Below are 15,177 nucleotides of genomic sequence, written 5' to 3' on the forward strand. Positions count from 1 at the left end.
TAAAAAATAATTCTATGGTGGAAGTCCCAAGTGTCTGGTCGCTTCCACCGCTGCTTGGAAAATAGGGTTTAACCTTTGTCCTGCCACACCAAGTAGCACAACACCTAAATACTCTTGCAAGTGTTGATGAACAGTACCTCAGTAGCAGCCTGAGCTCACACCACCTCACAATTAGCCATGCTATTTGGAAATTCTAATGGTCCACAGGAGGCTTTGCACCCCAGAAAGCATCTTTCCCTAGGCTTGCTGATGGGGGAAATGCACAGCACAACAGGGACCAGTTTGCATCCAGATGCATCTCACAGAACGAAGAGGGAAAAGTTTACTAATGATTCTCAGCTCCCCCTCAGTTTGTGTTCCACTTTGTCCCGCACATCTGTTTTTCTGTTGATTTACTGAACCTCTTTGTGTTTTGCAGAATGCCAAAGCCAGCTACGACTTCAGCAGTAATGATCCCTACCCCTACCCCCGCTACACAGATGACTGGTTTAACAGGTAAATGGGTTTTGATCAGCCTGCTCTTCACTTTGGTTTGCTTAAGAAACTATAAGTATTGGCTGATATTTGTGGAATGCCTGTTTTCTGCTAAATTCTATGGTTGCCAAAACAGACGCTGCAGTCTCACTACTGCTTGAAAATTAGAGGTTACTTCTGACTTTGTTTTTTTAGGTAGCCTCTAGATAACGCTGAACCACCATTTTATGGTTTATAAATGAAGTTGCTGCTTCAGAAGAGTATACGTGTAAATTGTTTGAATGGGTGATAGCCACATACCATTTTCTGTCAGCTATCCTAGGACATTATTGTAGCCCAAATCTGTATATGCTTAATACAATTTTGACTGGTTTCCCATCTACTGTGTCTGAGGCAGTATCACTGCTAGCTAATTTTAAAGGGAGTAAGCTGGAGACAGGAGAAGGCTTTGGGGGGAAGAAGTCTTTTCATCCGATTATAGACTAAGGAGGCAGAACAGCAGCATGGTATAAAAACAATTAAATCTTGCATAAGTTCTAAATCATCTGTCTTTTCACCATGATTTAAGGACAGAGTACATGGGTAGCATTTCAGGGCTGATTCTGAGATATTTCTAGCTGATGGAGGAATTAAAGTCCCTGTACACTGACTGGGAACCTGTTCTGTTGTGTTTATACACCTGGAATGAACAGTGCAGCTGTGCTTGTTGTGTTATTTCTCCTGAACACATCATGATTGCACAAGACCCGCTCCTCCTTCAATATGTTCTGAACTTAGCCAGTTTCCAGCAGGAGAGGGTCTGGTCCTCAAGGTATGGTATAAATAAGAATGGCCCAAGAGGAAAGGCTTCAGATTTTAGGAAACGTGACCTTTTTTGTTGCCCAAAACTCATTTTTGGTTAGAATGGAATAGAAATGTGTGTCGACAGTTTTAAAAAAAGCTCTGTGCCCTGGATTCTGCATCTCTCCCATGAAAAAGCCCGTTCTGTCAGGCTGACTGCTCCTAGCAAGATGTAATGTAATCAAGGGTGCAGAGTCCAAGGCACACCCATAAGTTGTGTTTATTACCTGGTGATCTCGGCATCCAGCATCTCCGGCTCTGCGGCATACTCCCCACGGTCTGTAAATTTGTAAAAATTGTTTCAGGATATTTTCAATGAAATTTCTAGAAGTCTTCTAGATGCAAATATAATTGATGTTGCCAGCATTTACATAGCAGCAGCACTGAGGGTTTGAAAACTTTTAAAGGTTTCAGGCCTTAGTCTTAGTGCTTATCAAAAAATATTTTAGGCCTATTTGATGTGGTTTTCATCTCTAACTTAGTATGGGTGCATGGATGGCCTCTGAGCTTTGGATGGGTTTTTTGTTTTTATTTCTGAAGAAATCAATTTTAGTTCTGTCAGACTGGCACAACAAAGATGTGGAGCAGCTGTGCTCCCACCTCCGACGCAGGCTTCCTGGAATGGATCAAACAGATTTAGGAGCTGTGATGTCCTCCTTTGTAGTCCTGCCATTTTTCAGCCAAAGCAAGATGCCAATGAGATTTCTCCTTCATTTCAGGAAAGGGCATCTGACACTTTCAAACTAGTATGAATCCAATTAGTGAATGGAAAGTCGGAGAAAGGCTAGGGCTCTAATTTGTGAAGGTCTGCTGCCCTTCTTGCTTTATTTATGCAAAGGATCTTTGTAGGAGAAAGGTATCACTTAGCTCTGGAGCAGCACGGAGGAAAATTAAATTTAGCTTTAGTGGGTAATGGTAGCTTCTGTCATTTTCAGTGTAGAACTTCATAAAACTAAGTGTGTTCTGCCAAGCCCCATTAACACCGACTGTGCTGCTATCAAGTATTTTATAGTGGGGCACAGTTTGCAGTCCTCATCTACAAGGTGGCCCTGGAGGCAGAGTTACCTCCTAAAGTCTCTTAAAACGGGCCTTGAGCATCCTGGATGTGGCAAGGGTTACGGTCTCTGGCCCCAGGTGCCTCTGGCTGACTTCAGGCACCCAAGTGTGAAGAATCGAGGGTGAGCAGCATGGTCATCTGTGACCCGATCTGTAATTATTGGGAACAACATGATTCATGTTTTCAGGGAACTGCATCACGTTCTTCTGTTTTTTTTCTTGAGGGAATGGGGAGCTCAAGTCGGCAAGTCAGGAGCAGAAAAACAATGCAGAATTTGTTTGCTGATTTCCTTCATTATTCTTTCCAGAAAAAATTGATACTTAGAAAGTACGGTATTCTTTGTCATGTACCTTGAGGTTTCTTTGGTGAGACAGGGAATTTTCTGCCTTGCAAGGTAAATCACAGGAGCAAGACATTGAGTAAGGCATCCCTTTCCTGCCTGCACAATTCAAGAAGGCTTTAAGGTGCAAAATTTCATGTTTTCTCCAGGCTAAGATGCAAACCAACACACCATATCCAGCTGTTCAGGAGCGGTTGTGACTACGTTTTTCTCTGCATATTTCTTGGCTATACTCTTAATCAAGCTGATGTGCTCTTATATAAGCTATTGTCATAACTTCTGACTCCTGAATTATTATTACTGGTAGGTTACAACCGTCTGCCTATGACAGTCTGTCTGTCCATTTGTGTAGCTGCAAAGGTGCGTCTGAATAGAGAGTAGTGACACAGAAAAGCCATTCAGAGAAACCTGCAATAAAGGCTCCGTTTTGCTCAGTTTTCAGTCAGTGATGTATCTCCCATTGAATTTTATGCATGCAGGAGGATCAGACTCAAAATAGGATAGCGTAATATCCCTTTTTCCATAAAGAATACATTTCTGTGTGAGCAATTCAAGTGATTTGTGGAACAAGAAGCAGAGGAATGTTTTTAAAAGAGATGAACCAAGGGGCTTTTGTGAGATGCCAGCTGCATGTGCAAAGTGTCATTAGACTTTAAGAAAAAACGGGGAGAGGTTTTTGCATGGAGTATTTCATTAATCGCAGCTGCTCTGCTTGTAAGCACAGATTCCCCTTCCACTTTGTGCTTTTTAAGGCTGCTGGAAGCACTTTGGCCTTTCCATCTGACAGCCACTGGCCTATGAAACCAAGCAGGGTGGGTTTTGGAAGGGGACGGTGTGGTGCCTCGGGCAGGGAATTGCAGTCGGGCAGTTAGGCTGCTGTTAGAGGGAGAGGCACATAGATGGCTGGGCAGCCAAGGGATTTATCCCCATGCTCACCGTACTGACTGCTTGACTGTGTTCAGACCCACAGCTTGGGGACCAAGCCAGGATAGGGGACACTGGGTGCAACATGGGGCAGGGCTGTGTTTGAGCTTGAGGAGCAGTGAAGGAGCCTGAACCAAGCCCTGTTCCCAAAAGCAGAGGCAGCTCCACAGCACTTGGTGTTTTTTAGGAACCGCTTTGGGAGCTGCCTGTGATTTTTAAGACCCACTCCTCCTGAACCACAGTTAGTACCTTGCTGTGTACCATGCTGTGCAGTGTGGAGGTACCCACAGGAGTCAGACATAGCTTGGCCTTTCTGTACAGCACTCTGATTTCTTGTTGGGAGCATGCAGAAGGCATGACTCAGGGCTTCCCATCTCAGAGCACTGAGATTATGAATTTCTGCCATGATATAAAAATAACCAATAATTATTTCCACTCCTGTAGCCTTTGTATTCTGTATATTCTCTCATCCAGGTAATAGTTAGCTGGGCAAAAATTATTCACTATCTTGGAAACCCATATTCTTCAGAGGTAAAAAGGTCCTTTACTTATTATGGATCCAAACAACACACCATTGAGTCAAGGAAAGAACTCCCCTTGGCTTCCAGACAGTGCTCATTAACAGAGTAAAAACACCTGCTCCCCTCCTCCTCATTTTTCAATCAATACAATAGAAGCAACATACTAATTGAGAATTTGTATAAACAGATTTAGCAGCTCTTTCTATCTGCAGTGTTACGACACAAGTGTCGTAGAAGGAGCCACAGCACTACTGCTGGCTCTTGGCATCTTTGGATGCAGGCAGAGTGGCACGTTCCTCAAAGTAGGGGAACGCTTTCCCTTGCCCAAACACTCAAATGCTCAGAAGCTGATGATGTCAGGTGAGTAAAAAGGGGGTGGCATTTGCCCCACGAAAGTGTCCTTCTGAACTTAGCATGTTTAAGTGCTGCCCAGTGCAAGCAACTAAAGTGGTTAAGATAGGCAGATCGTCCCAGCTACTGAGACTGCAGCTCTGCATAGCCCTCCCCCGGCAGACAGCTGAAGTTAGGAAGGATGAGTCCTGTCCTTTGCTGTCTGCAGAAGCATTTCAAAGCAGATGAAAACGAACCCCAATGAAAATCTGTGCCACCTCTGACTCTTTTAAAAAATGTGTCGATAAAAGGGCATGTACAATAGCATTGGCAGTGGGTTTTAGAAATAGAAATAGTTTTCAGAGACAAAGCAGAGTGGAATTTTCATAACTAGTACAGATACGTTATTTAAACCAGCTGAAGACAAAACGGACTTTCAGTTGAATCACCCTCTCCCACCTTAGGTTTTCACGAATGTTCATGTAAAATGTTTGCATTTATATAATGTTTATGGAAAACTTGCTCTGCATGCTACTATATGGTTTACCTTTGAAGTAACTTGCTCATAGGTGAAAATATTCTTAATTGTTTTCTATCCCCTTGCTTTAAACATTGAAATAATAGTGAAAAGCTGAATGTTGGAGAGAAAAGCTGTGATTTGTGCCTGTGAAATGGGTCACTTCAGAGAAACCATAATGGGTTTATCAATGATACATGAACAGCAAATAGGGCTAAACTGGAAAAGTCTGCTATTTGCCATTAATAATTCAACCAAATGCGTTTCCACTAACTCACATGTGATTTTTTTCCTCCAGTCAGCAGCACGGTATCTAAACCCTGAGTTGCTGGAACAGGTCTGCATGCAGTCTCCATCATGTGGGCCAGTGAGCTGGGGAGGCGAGGTCGGGGAGAGGACCTTCTGATAAAATCTTTTCACCAGGAAGGTCCTAAGACAGCTTTTTCCCTCTGTGAGAGAAAGAGCTCACCTGGCAGTGTCACTGATTTTTTGCACCCCAGCATCAGTCAAGACAATTTTTTAACAAAGCCATTTATTCTGCTCCGTGGCTTGTAGCTAGCCCACAGGTGACTAGATAATGAATGCCTAGCAACGGTATATTTTTTTCACAGTTCCTTGAACAAGGGCATGAGGGAAAACCTGCTTGATTGTTGAAAGAAATTTCTCCAGCAGTTGAATAAGAAATCTGTATTGTTCTCCTCTCTGGCCTCTTTGTAAAGGGAACTTGCAAGAGATCTTCACCCTTTCATGATCAAGACACTGTGTACATTCAAGGCCAGTCATTTTTCTTTCATGGAGCTGCCTTTAAAAATATATTCTTCCAAGTACAGACGGAAAAAGAATGTGTTGCTTCTCACCACTTTGTTAATGTTACACTCACGTTTGCCAGAGATGCTTAAAGGGGGAGAGAGAGAGAAAAAAGATGATTAAAACAAAACAATTCTCCTGCCTCCTGGGATGGTTCATCTGGTACTCCATATAGCCTTTATAGTACAGCACTGCTAATTGCGTGAATCCGTAGCATGCTATAGGAGCAATGCCAGTTTTAATGCACAGAGTGGATTGATGTGAGCAGTAGGATGGATTCATATTGATTCAACATCTTAAAAAAAACCTGACAGCAGCACAGGTTTCACTAGTTTCTCTGCTGCTGTGCTATTTTTTTAAAACCAGATTATATTGTCCATATTTATCTTCTCTGTGGTTTAATTTCTCTGATGAATTAGAAGAAAGGAAAATGCAATCTGCCTTCCTGCAGGACTGCCTCAGAGCCACTGCCAGTTAAAGGGTCTCTGTTAAGAGCTGTAAAGCACTTCAGAGACGCCAAGTGTTCTCGAAATGCCGTGTCTCAGCCCTAACCTGGACCTCCGTGTCAGAGCAGAGACATTTCCCACTTGAGCAGAAAGCAGTAGCTCCCTGAGCTGACAGCTGGAGCACCTTGTCAGCTCTCCTGGGAATTAGGCACTGGAGGAGAGGGATGCACGTGCCTTGGGTCTGGCCAGCTGTGGGCCTGGCCAGCCGGGCCACAGCTCTGCTGCTGAGGAGTGCAGTGACCCTTGTGGCTCCCTTCTGCTACTCCAGCTCAATATCGCACCCACCTCCTTCCATAGCATTTTTTTTTTGTGGGCAGTGATACGCTCCTGATACATGTTTGAATAGCAAAAAGGCAATCAGACTTTGTTCTGTGGGGTACAAAATAACAGGTATCACGCTGTCAAGTCACAAAAATAAAGGAATTAGTATTGATCTTACTTTTATGCTGTTCTGTCAAGGGACTGTTTCTACTGACTAATAGTTGGTAACAAAGCAGAACGTGTTTGACAGAGTTAAAAAGAAAAGGTCTGAATAACTTTACAGCTAAATGAAGCATAACTATGCACGTTAACCTTGGAGCAAGCAGTGCTCATACTGCAGAGGGGAAATTGATTATCTCCTGCTTCAGGAGGGCATGAGCTCATCCGAGTATCCAAGTACAGCACTCAACAGTTTGCCATGGAGCGGTTTTCTTCTGAAGTGCTGGGAGCTGACTATGAGGCAAAAACCAGATCGCGGTGATCCAGCTCAATGCAGCACATGCGTTATCTGGGGCTCACGTGGTGTCTCTGTCTTCCCTTTTGCAGCCACGGGACGAGGTGTGCGGGAGAGGTGTCTGCTGCTGCCAACAACAACATCTGCGGCGTGGGAGTTGCGTATAACTCCAAGGTGGCAGGTACGGTAGCAATTCAAGGTGTAAATGGTCCATACGCCACTGTGCCTCAGGCAGAACTTCTCCTGCAGAGACAGGGAGCATTGCCCAGGACAGGACTGTAAGTTGGCATTGGGCCATGTGTTTATTACTTTTCACAGTAGCTGGGGAGAGGAATTTCTGCATGGCTTTGCCTTTTCAATTGAGGGTCTTATATAGCCTCTTTAATAACATTGCAAAGGAACAGTTCTGCTCCTTCTTATGCCAACTCCTGTTTGTATACTTGATTTTCAGTGCGTAGTTGCAGAATCATCTGTGACAAATCTCATTTTGCAGGAAGTAAAATATAAATTCCTGCTGCATTTAGAAAGTATTTGAAAAGGCAAATCCCGTGCTGCTCTTATTCTTTAGGCTCTCACAGGGCAGGACCTGCAGTGCTGTAAATCTCTGTGGTCGTTGGTTTCCTCTGTTTTAACAAACAATGCAGAGTGGTAGGAGCAGATGCACAGAATGAAATGGGTGGTGCCTAGTGCCCAGCATTCACACCTTGGGTGTGTTGGGTATTTTTACTTCTAACCAGCTCTTGTCTGCACTGATAGACTGAATACAGTGATTGGAGTGAGCTAGGCTCTTGGACAGCATGTGTCGGTTTAGTTTAATCTGAAGAAATCCAGTTTTCCCACTCGAAGGCTGTTCCATGATGAGAACCGAGGCACAGCAAGCAGACATAGGAGCTTATGAATTTCACTTTCATTCCCTGTTCCACACCAAAACACCAGTGTGGATGCACCCATTGCTTCCTGGGAATGGTTCACAGTGTGTTTGCATGGGCAGCTCTGCTCTGCTTGGCCAGTCCCTGTTTCACCGCAGTGTCAGAAGAATCTGGGGAAGGCTACATTTCACCTGTCACCTACACAATCTAAAGCTGAATCTCCATGATAGAAGGGCACCAAGCAATGTTTGCTAAGCTGTTACCCCAAGAAATATCACTGAGAGTTAGTAACTGGCCAGGCAGGTCTAGTGCTTGTCCCCTTTCTTCAGTAATGGTAACGTCCCCTTCAGGGATGGGACATTTCACAAAATTTACATTCTGGCAATAGCTACTTTTAGAGGAATGTGAATTGAGGCATGGGATTTTGGCTGGACCTCATCTGTATTATTAGTATAACTCTACAACTTCAAGCTTAAAAATCAAGAGGTGAAGGCCTTTTCTGTTGACCAACAGCCTACAAACAGCTTTCCATACTTTGTAGTAAAATCCCCACCGATTTTTGGAAAAGCCAGCCTTTCCTGCCCGAGGACAGCATACAGCTGTAGCACCACCGTGTGGTCAGTGGGAACTTGGAAGCTCATGAGAGCTGAGAGTCTGCTGCTGCTGTGATTCAAGGTCCATGTTTGCAGGTGGAATTGGAAATCTGGGGGCATCGTGTGTTTTGCTTCCTCTACCTCTTTTTTGCCCTAAAGTCAAACCATGTGGCTTGGCTCCTCCTGTTGCTCTTCCACCTCCCTGGGGTCAATAATTAATTCTGTGGTTTTAGTGCAGGTCTGCATTTTACATGCACATGAAGGGATTTCTCACTCATTGAGTTTGACTTCGTAATTTCTGAATTAGCATATCGGGAATATCCAGCTTTGGTCTGGTTTCTGTTTGAAGTTTATACCACTTTTTGCAGCCTCACATTTGGTACGTGGATTTCATGTTGAATGTAGTAAAAGCACTGGTTTCTAAATCAGGGTCCTTGCTGCCATTCACACTGTTGGACTCTGTGGTATTGATTTCTGTCCCATCTGTGTCCTAAAACTGTTGGGAAAAACTGAACTTCAACTCAAGGCTACAAGTGAGAGTTGGAATGTGTCCCTGGTTACTCAGGTCTCATCCAAAGGCCACTGAGAGGTTGGCTATCAGTGAAACTGTCCTGTGTGGGGGGCATGGTGGATGTGAGGGCTTGCGCTGCTGTCTTTGTCACACTCTGGCTTGCTTAGGGCCAACTCTTTAAGGTTTTATGAAGTTGGAATATCCTAGGATTGTATTGATTTAACTTGATTTCTACTGCAGTACGGGTTAAAGGAAGCAGGTTTTAGTTTGCTTTTTTATCTAAATACTGGCCATATTTTGCTATTGCGTCTGCATGTTGACACAATGATATTTTCCAGGAAATTGTTGTGTAGTGTGTTTCCCCTCTCTGATTAAATTCTGGAGAAGAACCAAAATAAACGGAAAAATTACTTGAAAAACTAATGAAGAGTCAACAGATCACTGAGTATAAATTAGAGATGGAGGGGAGCTTAATCCTTTTCCCTAGTTGTTACAAAATACTATTTTAAATAATATTAATACTATTTACATGCTATGAAACAGTGAGATTGCTGACTACTACTGTTTTAAAAGTGTTTTCAAACAGTAGATGGAAAATACTATGTAATTAGAAAGCTAACAATAAAGTGCTTTCTCTTTCTGGGCCACGCTGCATTGCTGTGGCTGGATGTTTAAGTGCTGCCATCCTGCTGGGTAAGCACACCCTGGTGAAATGTGAATGGCGAGTGCGGGATTACTGAGTGGGTGAAACTGCCAGTGAATTAAAATACCTGTAACTGGGGGACTTCTCGAGTTGCTGAGATTTCATCTTGTGCTGGATAATGCATAATTCATGTTTATGTTGATTGAATCTACAGGTATTCGAATGCTCGACCAGCCGTTTATGACAGACATTATTGAGGCTTCCTCTATCAGTCATATGCCTCAAGTCATAGATATATATAGTGCCAGCTGGGGACCAACTGATAACGGAAAGACTGTGGATGGACCTAGAGAGCTAACACTGCAAGCGATGGCAGATGGTGTGAACAAGGTAACAGTCTTATTAAATAATCTGAGTACTGGGGCAGAATGATATGTACACACTTACACTGAAACCAATGACTTGGGAATACATGGTACTCCCATAGATGTTGCAGAACACAATGCAATTGTGTAAGCTGTACCAACATTTGGCGTATTCCAAGGTCTATTGATGTTCTCCCTGCAATATTGTGGCATTGCTTTTATTGCTTAGTCTCGGGACACTGTGCTTTCTTGCATGGAACTGTGTTTATCTCTAGTCAGCTTACATATGCTTTTCATAGGCTGGAAGAGCCTGATCCTGTAAATATTCCCCAGGCTGAAACATCCAGCTGTACTACTGACATCACATTGTCTTTTTTGGTGTGCCTACCAGTTTAATTATCGTTCTGGATTGGTAGTGTCTTTCAGGTCACTCATACATGGTCATGATAGCTGTGATTGAACCACAACTGTTCAGATGTCCATGGAGTAATATTATTCCCCAGTAGCAGGAGCCTCCTTGTTTATTCCCACCTTTCCACCTCCTTCTAGGAATAGTCTGTGGTCTGTCAGGATCATCCTGGAATCTATTAAACTTGTACTCTATTAGAAGGTTGGGTAAAATGTGTGCCACAACTCAAAAAGAAAACAAATCAGTCCAAAACAAACAAACAAACCTTGTGTGGCTCTGTCTCCATCTCTTTGGTGTCATGCAGCCAGGACAACCACAGCGGCTCCTGGTGCTGTAGGGAATGAGCCTCCTCCCCTTGGTTGTTTGTAGATGGGTTTCCATAATGAAAAGATCTGAAATTCCCCAGAACATCTGGGGTGGTTTTGTGTGGGAGCTCCGCAATTACTCATTTTTTGATCTGAATTCTTTCTTCCTCTTGCTTGTGCCAGTTTCTCCCACTCTTCATCACCACCTCGCTGTGAGCAGCCTATTCAGTTTACCATGTTTTGTGACATGATAATTAAATCTACTGCTGTGGTAGGCAGTGAAGCATCTAAAGCTTTCTCAAATCCTAAGCCTCAAATGTTTTGCCTATAACAGATGAATTATAGTCATCTTCATGCTCTCGCCCGTAAAATTGGCAATGTACTGCAATAACACAGGAAGACTTGTCACAAATTTTTCTTTTCTGCTTAGTTTTGTAGTATAAGCTTTACAAACCTCTGACAAGCTCAAAGTCCCTCTGAAGTCATCTTACACAAGCTGTGTTTCTTCTCATGACTTTCTTTCATTTATCTAGTGTTTCCATAAAGATCCCCTTAAATAGCCCTGTCTTGGGGAGAATCTCTTAGGTATGCGACACAGTTGAAATATTTTTAGCAATACCTTGATGTCTTGTAGTTAGTGGATACTTGATCTTCTTTCCACTAATGTTGTTTGGAGCAGACATAAACTCTGAATATAGAATAATTCCCATATAATTTTTGTGTTATTCTCCTCCCATGCAGAACTCATCTAAAAGTAACAGAAAAGGCACTAATAACCTTGGCAGGGGAATGCAAACTGAACTACATAGAGGTATTTTACCTTCTCAAGAGCAGCAGATATTAAACTGTAGTCATGTTTTTTTGCAGTTTGGTATTTAAAAGACCTTTCGATTAACTTGTTATGGTATCACCATATGCTTTAGTTTGTGGAGTTACACTGGAATTAACCTTCTCTTTAAATGCTAAGTATAGGAGAAGGGATTTTTCTCTTCTGTTTTATTGTCTGGTCATAGTCCCATACTTGGGAGTGTTGGGCATATTACTTTTTTAATGCCTTCCCCTTAGAAATGTTTGTAATTCTCTTTAAGAAATAATTTGCAATATTAAGATCAGACGGGGCCCTGCGATCTCTTGGGTTGAATGCTTGCAAAGGAGAGAGAATGGTGCCAGTGAGCTGTGCTCTGGGAAGGATTGCTTTTGTACCTTGTCAGAAAGCATAAAATTAAGAGGAGAGCCTGCATTAGGAAAGCAGTTATGTCAAACAGACATTGCAGAATTAGAGAGCAGAAGGAATGATACTGGATTCTGCCTAAGAAAGATATTGTTGTCCAGGGACAATTACGCTTAATTTTATAGTGGCAGTATCCCAGCTATCTCCTGGCAATATGTGCATGAAAGAGGCAGCTCCATCCCAAATAAATCCCTTTGCATTGTGATCATAGCTTTATTTTGCTCCCTTATTTTGCTCGCTACATTTCCTGTCATAGAAGGTTTTTTGGGTATAGTTTGTTCTCATCTCTTTCTGTGGAGAGCCAGATTTTCTAAAGATATTTCAAGATGTCAGTGGATGCTGGGTACTCTCTGCGGTGCTTTGAAAAACCCACTACAGACTTTCCTGCATGTAAAGGAAGACTATCATGATATCATATCCTTTTATCTAGTTTAGGTCTGTAATATATGCACCAAATTCTCTATTGACTGTACAAATGTAAATCTAATTTATGATCATTTTTCAGAATAAAACCCCTTCTTATTAAAGAGAAAAGTATGTTTTATAAACCGAGAGACAAATAAATGTAGGAATTATTTTTCTCAGTCTAGGGCTGATTCTCACCAGTGATGGTTCATGAATTAGTGATGAAGCTGAAATATTGGCAGGGAGGAAGCAACATGCTGAGAATAAAAACGTGTTATTAAACTAAAAGCAATACTTTCAAATGTCCTAGAAGGAGATGTAATCTTGCACAGAGCAAGATTAATATCCTTGCTTCTAATGCAATAAACTAAAAATAAATAAGTGGGAGTGATACGAAATTCTTACGGGGAATATGCAGTTGACTGAGTTGGCAGACACAGGTACCATTTACTCTGTTGCCAGCATACGTGGGAACCCAGCTCAAGGAGAAACTCGCTGACAAGAGTTTCATCCTTCCCCCAAACTCCATTCCACTGTCATGTCCTTTTGAAGTCCTCCTTCCAGAGCTGCTGAGATGCCGGGGGTAACTAGTCACCTGATAACGATAAGATGACGTTAACTGCAGAAACTGTGAGACTTCTTCTTTGTATGTCTGTTTTTATGGCTTGAAGCCGTGCAGCCATAACCAGGTGGGCTAAGGCTGATGCATCTTCTTACCTTTCTTCTTCCATTTCCCGTTCCTGGCATTTGTAAGCTAGTTCTTACCTTCTGTCTCAGTCTTATCTTCACTTCAGTGTGCTCTTCACTTGTAAGGTAAATAGCATAAATAAAGGCAGCACTAAAACAGCGTAATTAACAACAGCAGAATCTGTCCATTCACATTGGCAATGCCTTTATGGGCTCTTTTACTAACAGCTTTTCTAAGGCTGAACACAAAGGGGATAGCATGTGCATGAACTCGGTGTCAGTGTAATACATGTAATCAGAAGGTATTGGGGACTCAAGCTGCTTTTTGTTATTAAGCCACGATCTCACTCATTTTTAGTGCAATCTACACTTCACTGTGTTATCTCATGACTTTTGTTCAGGGGCAGTAGTCAGCAGAGTGACTGGGTCACTGAATAGTGGTAGCTGCACCGCAAAGATAAATGAGCTCACAGCTGAATTAGCAGGTGCTTGAAAATAGGGATTGAAAGAGTTTCATACACACAAACATCCACAAGCAGTTTGGCAATTACCAGCACTGGTTTGACACAGACAATCAATCTTACCTAGTGCAAATTCCAGCTGCTAGAAAACGCATACTTGGGATGTACTTGGAAAGGACTTAATACAGCTTCTAGTTTTTAAAGACCAGGTTGAAACTTGTGACTATCTAGTACCTGCCTGATGAGGAGGTCTTGCACTCACCCTTGGCTGTGGGGCACCTGATGCTGGCTGCCAGCTGTAACAGGAGACTGTGCTGCACTGCGTCCAAGACAGATATCCCTTAGGGTAGTCCGCAGCAGGCTAAGGGGCAAATGCTGTTCTGTCTGGTGAAAGAGAGATCCAGAGAATGCGCTCTGTCACTCAGTCTCTTTCTCTAAACACACTTGCCAGGAGCAAAAAACTGATATCCTTAGTGAGATTTTATTATCTGGCCTCTAGACTTCATCTGAGCCACATCTATGGTCAGCTGCAGGTTATGGGGTCTAGGGAGAAAAGGTATATGTTTCTTTACGGTCTCAGTAAATCACCAACCTAACATTGTTCTGGGCTTGTCTCTTAGCCCTGCACCAAGACCAGGCTGCTCACATGCTCAGTTTCATCACTCCTAATCACTCTGTGTCACATATTTGCAGATATATTTCTGTGATGAGCTATGGAGGGATTTTATTGCAGGGGCAGAAATACAAACTAAAATTTAGAGCAGAGCAAGAAACCAGGATGATGGGCTCAGGACCAAGCAGCCCGGCAGTGTTGAGCACAGCTAGCTATCTCATCTGATTGAGCGGTACTTTCATTTCAGAGAAGGGGGAGTGAGCTGGTGGTAGCATTTTATGTATGGTGTGGCTGGACAAAGCAGTGCTTTGTGATTTACATATCCCTTGTCTGACCTGTGCTTACCCACTTTCAGGGCTAGACAGCTTGGAGGGAGAGGTAGGGATAGTAGATGGGATTCCTGTGACAACACAACTCTCTTAAATATAGACTTTTTGTTCTCTGGTACCTTGCATCCAGAACTGTATCAGCAGTCATCTTAAACAGGAAAAGGTAACTAGCTCAAGAACTAATGCCACCCATGTTTTATGGTACATCGTGTCTTTAATGCAACATCCAGTAAACGTTTCTTATTTGCCATTTTATGAGTCCAGTTCTTTCCAGCTTCAGCTATTGGAATTTAAGGCAGTAAAAAGAAATAATCAAGCTAAGCTGGTCTCTACCTATTGCATTTTTATGATGTAGGCTTTTATATTAGTAGGTTGTGAGGAATTGCTCACGGACTGAATTAATTTCTTGAGACTTTGCCGGCTCAGCCAGAATATATAAGACATGATCCATTTGTGCTTGTGCTGGTGAAAAACGTTGTTGCTTCCATAATACGGTTCTACCTAAGAAAATGCTGCACAAGTACAAATGGCCAGGGGAGCAATATTAAGAATTTATTGTCTCATTATGGCTCTGTAATTGGGCTCACCAATGAAAGAAGAAAGGATGGTGTTAAAAACAAAAGGAAATATTTGTCATTTGCCTTTCTCCAAGGCCACAGATCATTGTGTTATTGTTCTTTGAAATATGCTGAAGATAGCACATTAATAAAGTATATGCAGTTAGA

At 42.6% G+C, this 15,177-nt stretch overlaps 1 protein-coding gene across 1 annotated transcript in view; it reads left to right on the forward strand.

Moving 5' to 3' along the window:
- PCSK2 (proprotein convertase subtilisin/kexin type 2) overlaps window positions 1-15,177 on the forward strand; it is a 107,644-nt gene that overhangs the window by 72,060 nt on the left and 20,407 nt on the right. The window contains exons 6-8 of the mRNA XM_009476218.2: window positions 419-495; window positions 7,124-7,212; window positions 9,862-10,037. Of these exons, the coding sequence (XP_009474493.2) occupies window positions 419-495; window positions 7,124-7,212; window positions 9,862-10,037 (342 nt within the window). The remainder of the gene's footprint in view (window positions 1-418; window positions 496-7,123; window positions 7,213-9,861; window positions 10,038-15,177) is intronic.

Source organism: Nipponia nippon, unplaced genomic scaffold (genome assembly GCF_047370975.1).
Source record: "Nipponia nippon isolate SJK-2023a ecotype South Korea unplaced genomic scaffold, ASM4737097v1 scaffold_4, whole genome shotgun sequence".
In the NCBI taxonomy this organism is placed as follows: domain Eukaryota; kingdom Metazoa; phylum Chordata; class Aves; order Pelecaniformes; family Threskiornithidae; genus Nipponia; species Nipponia nippon.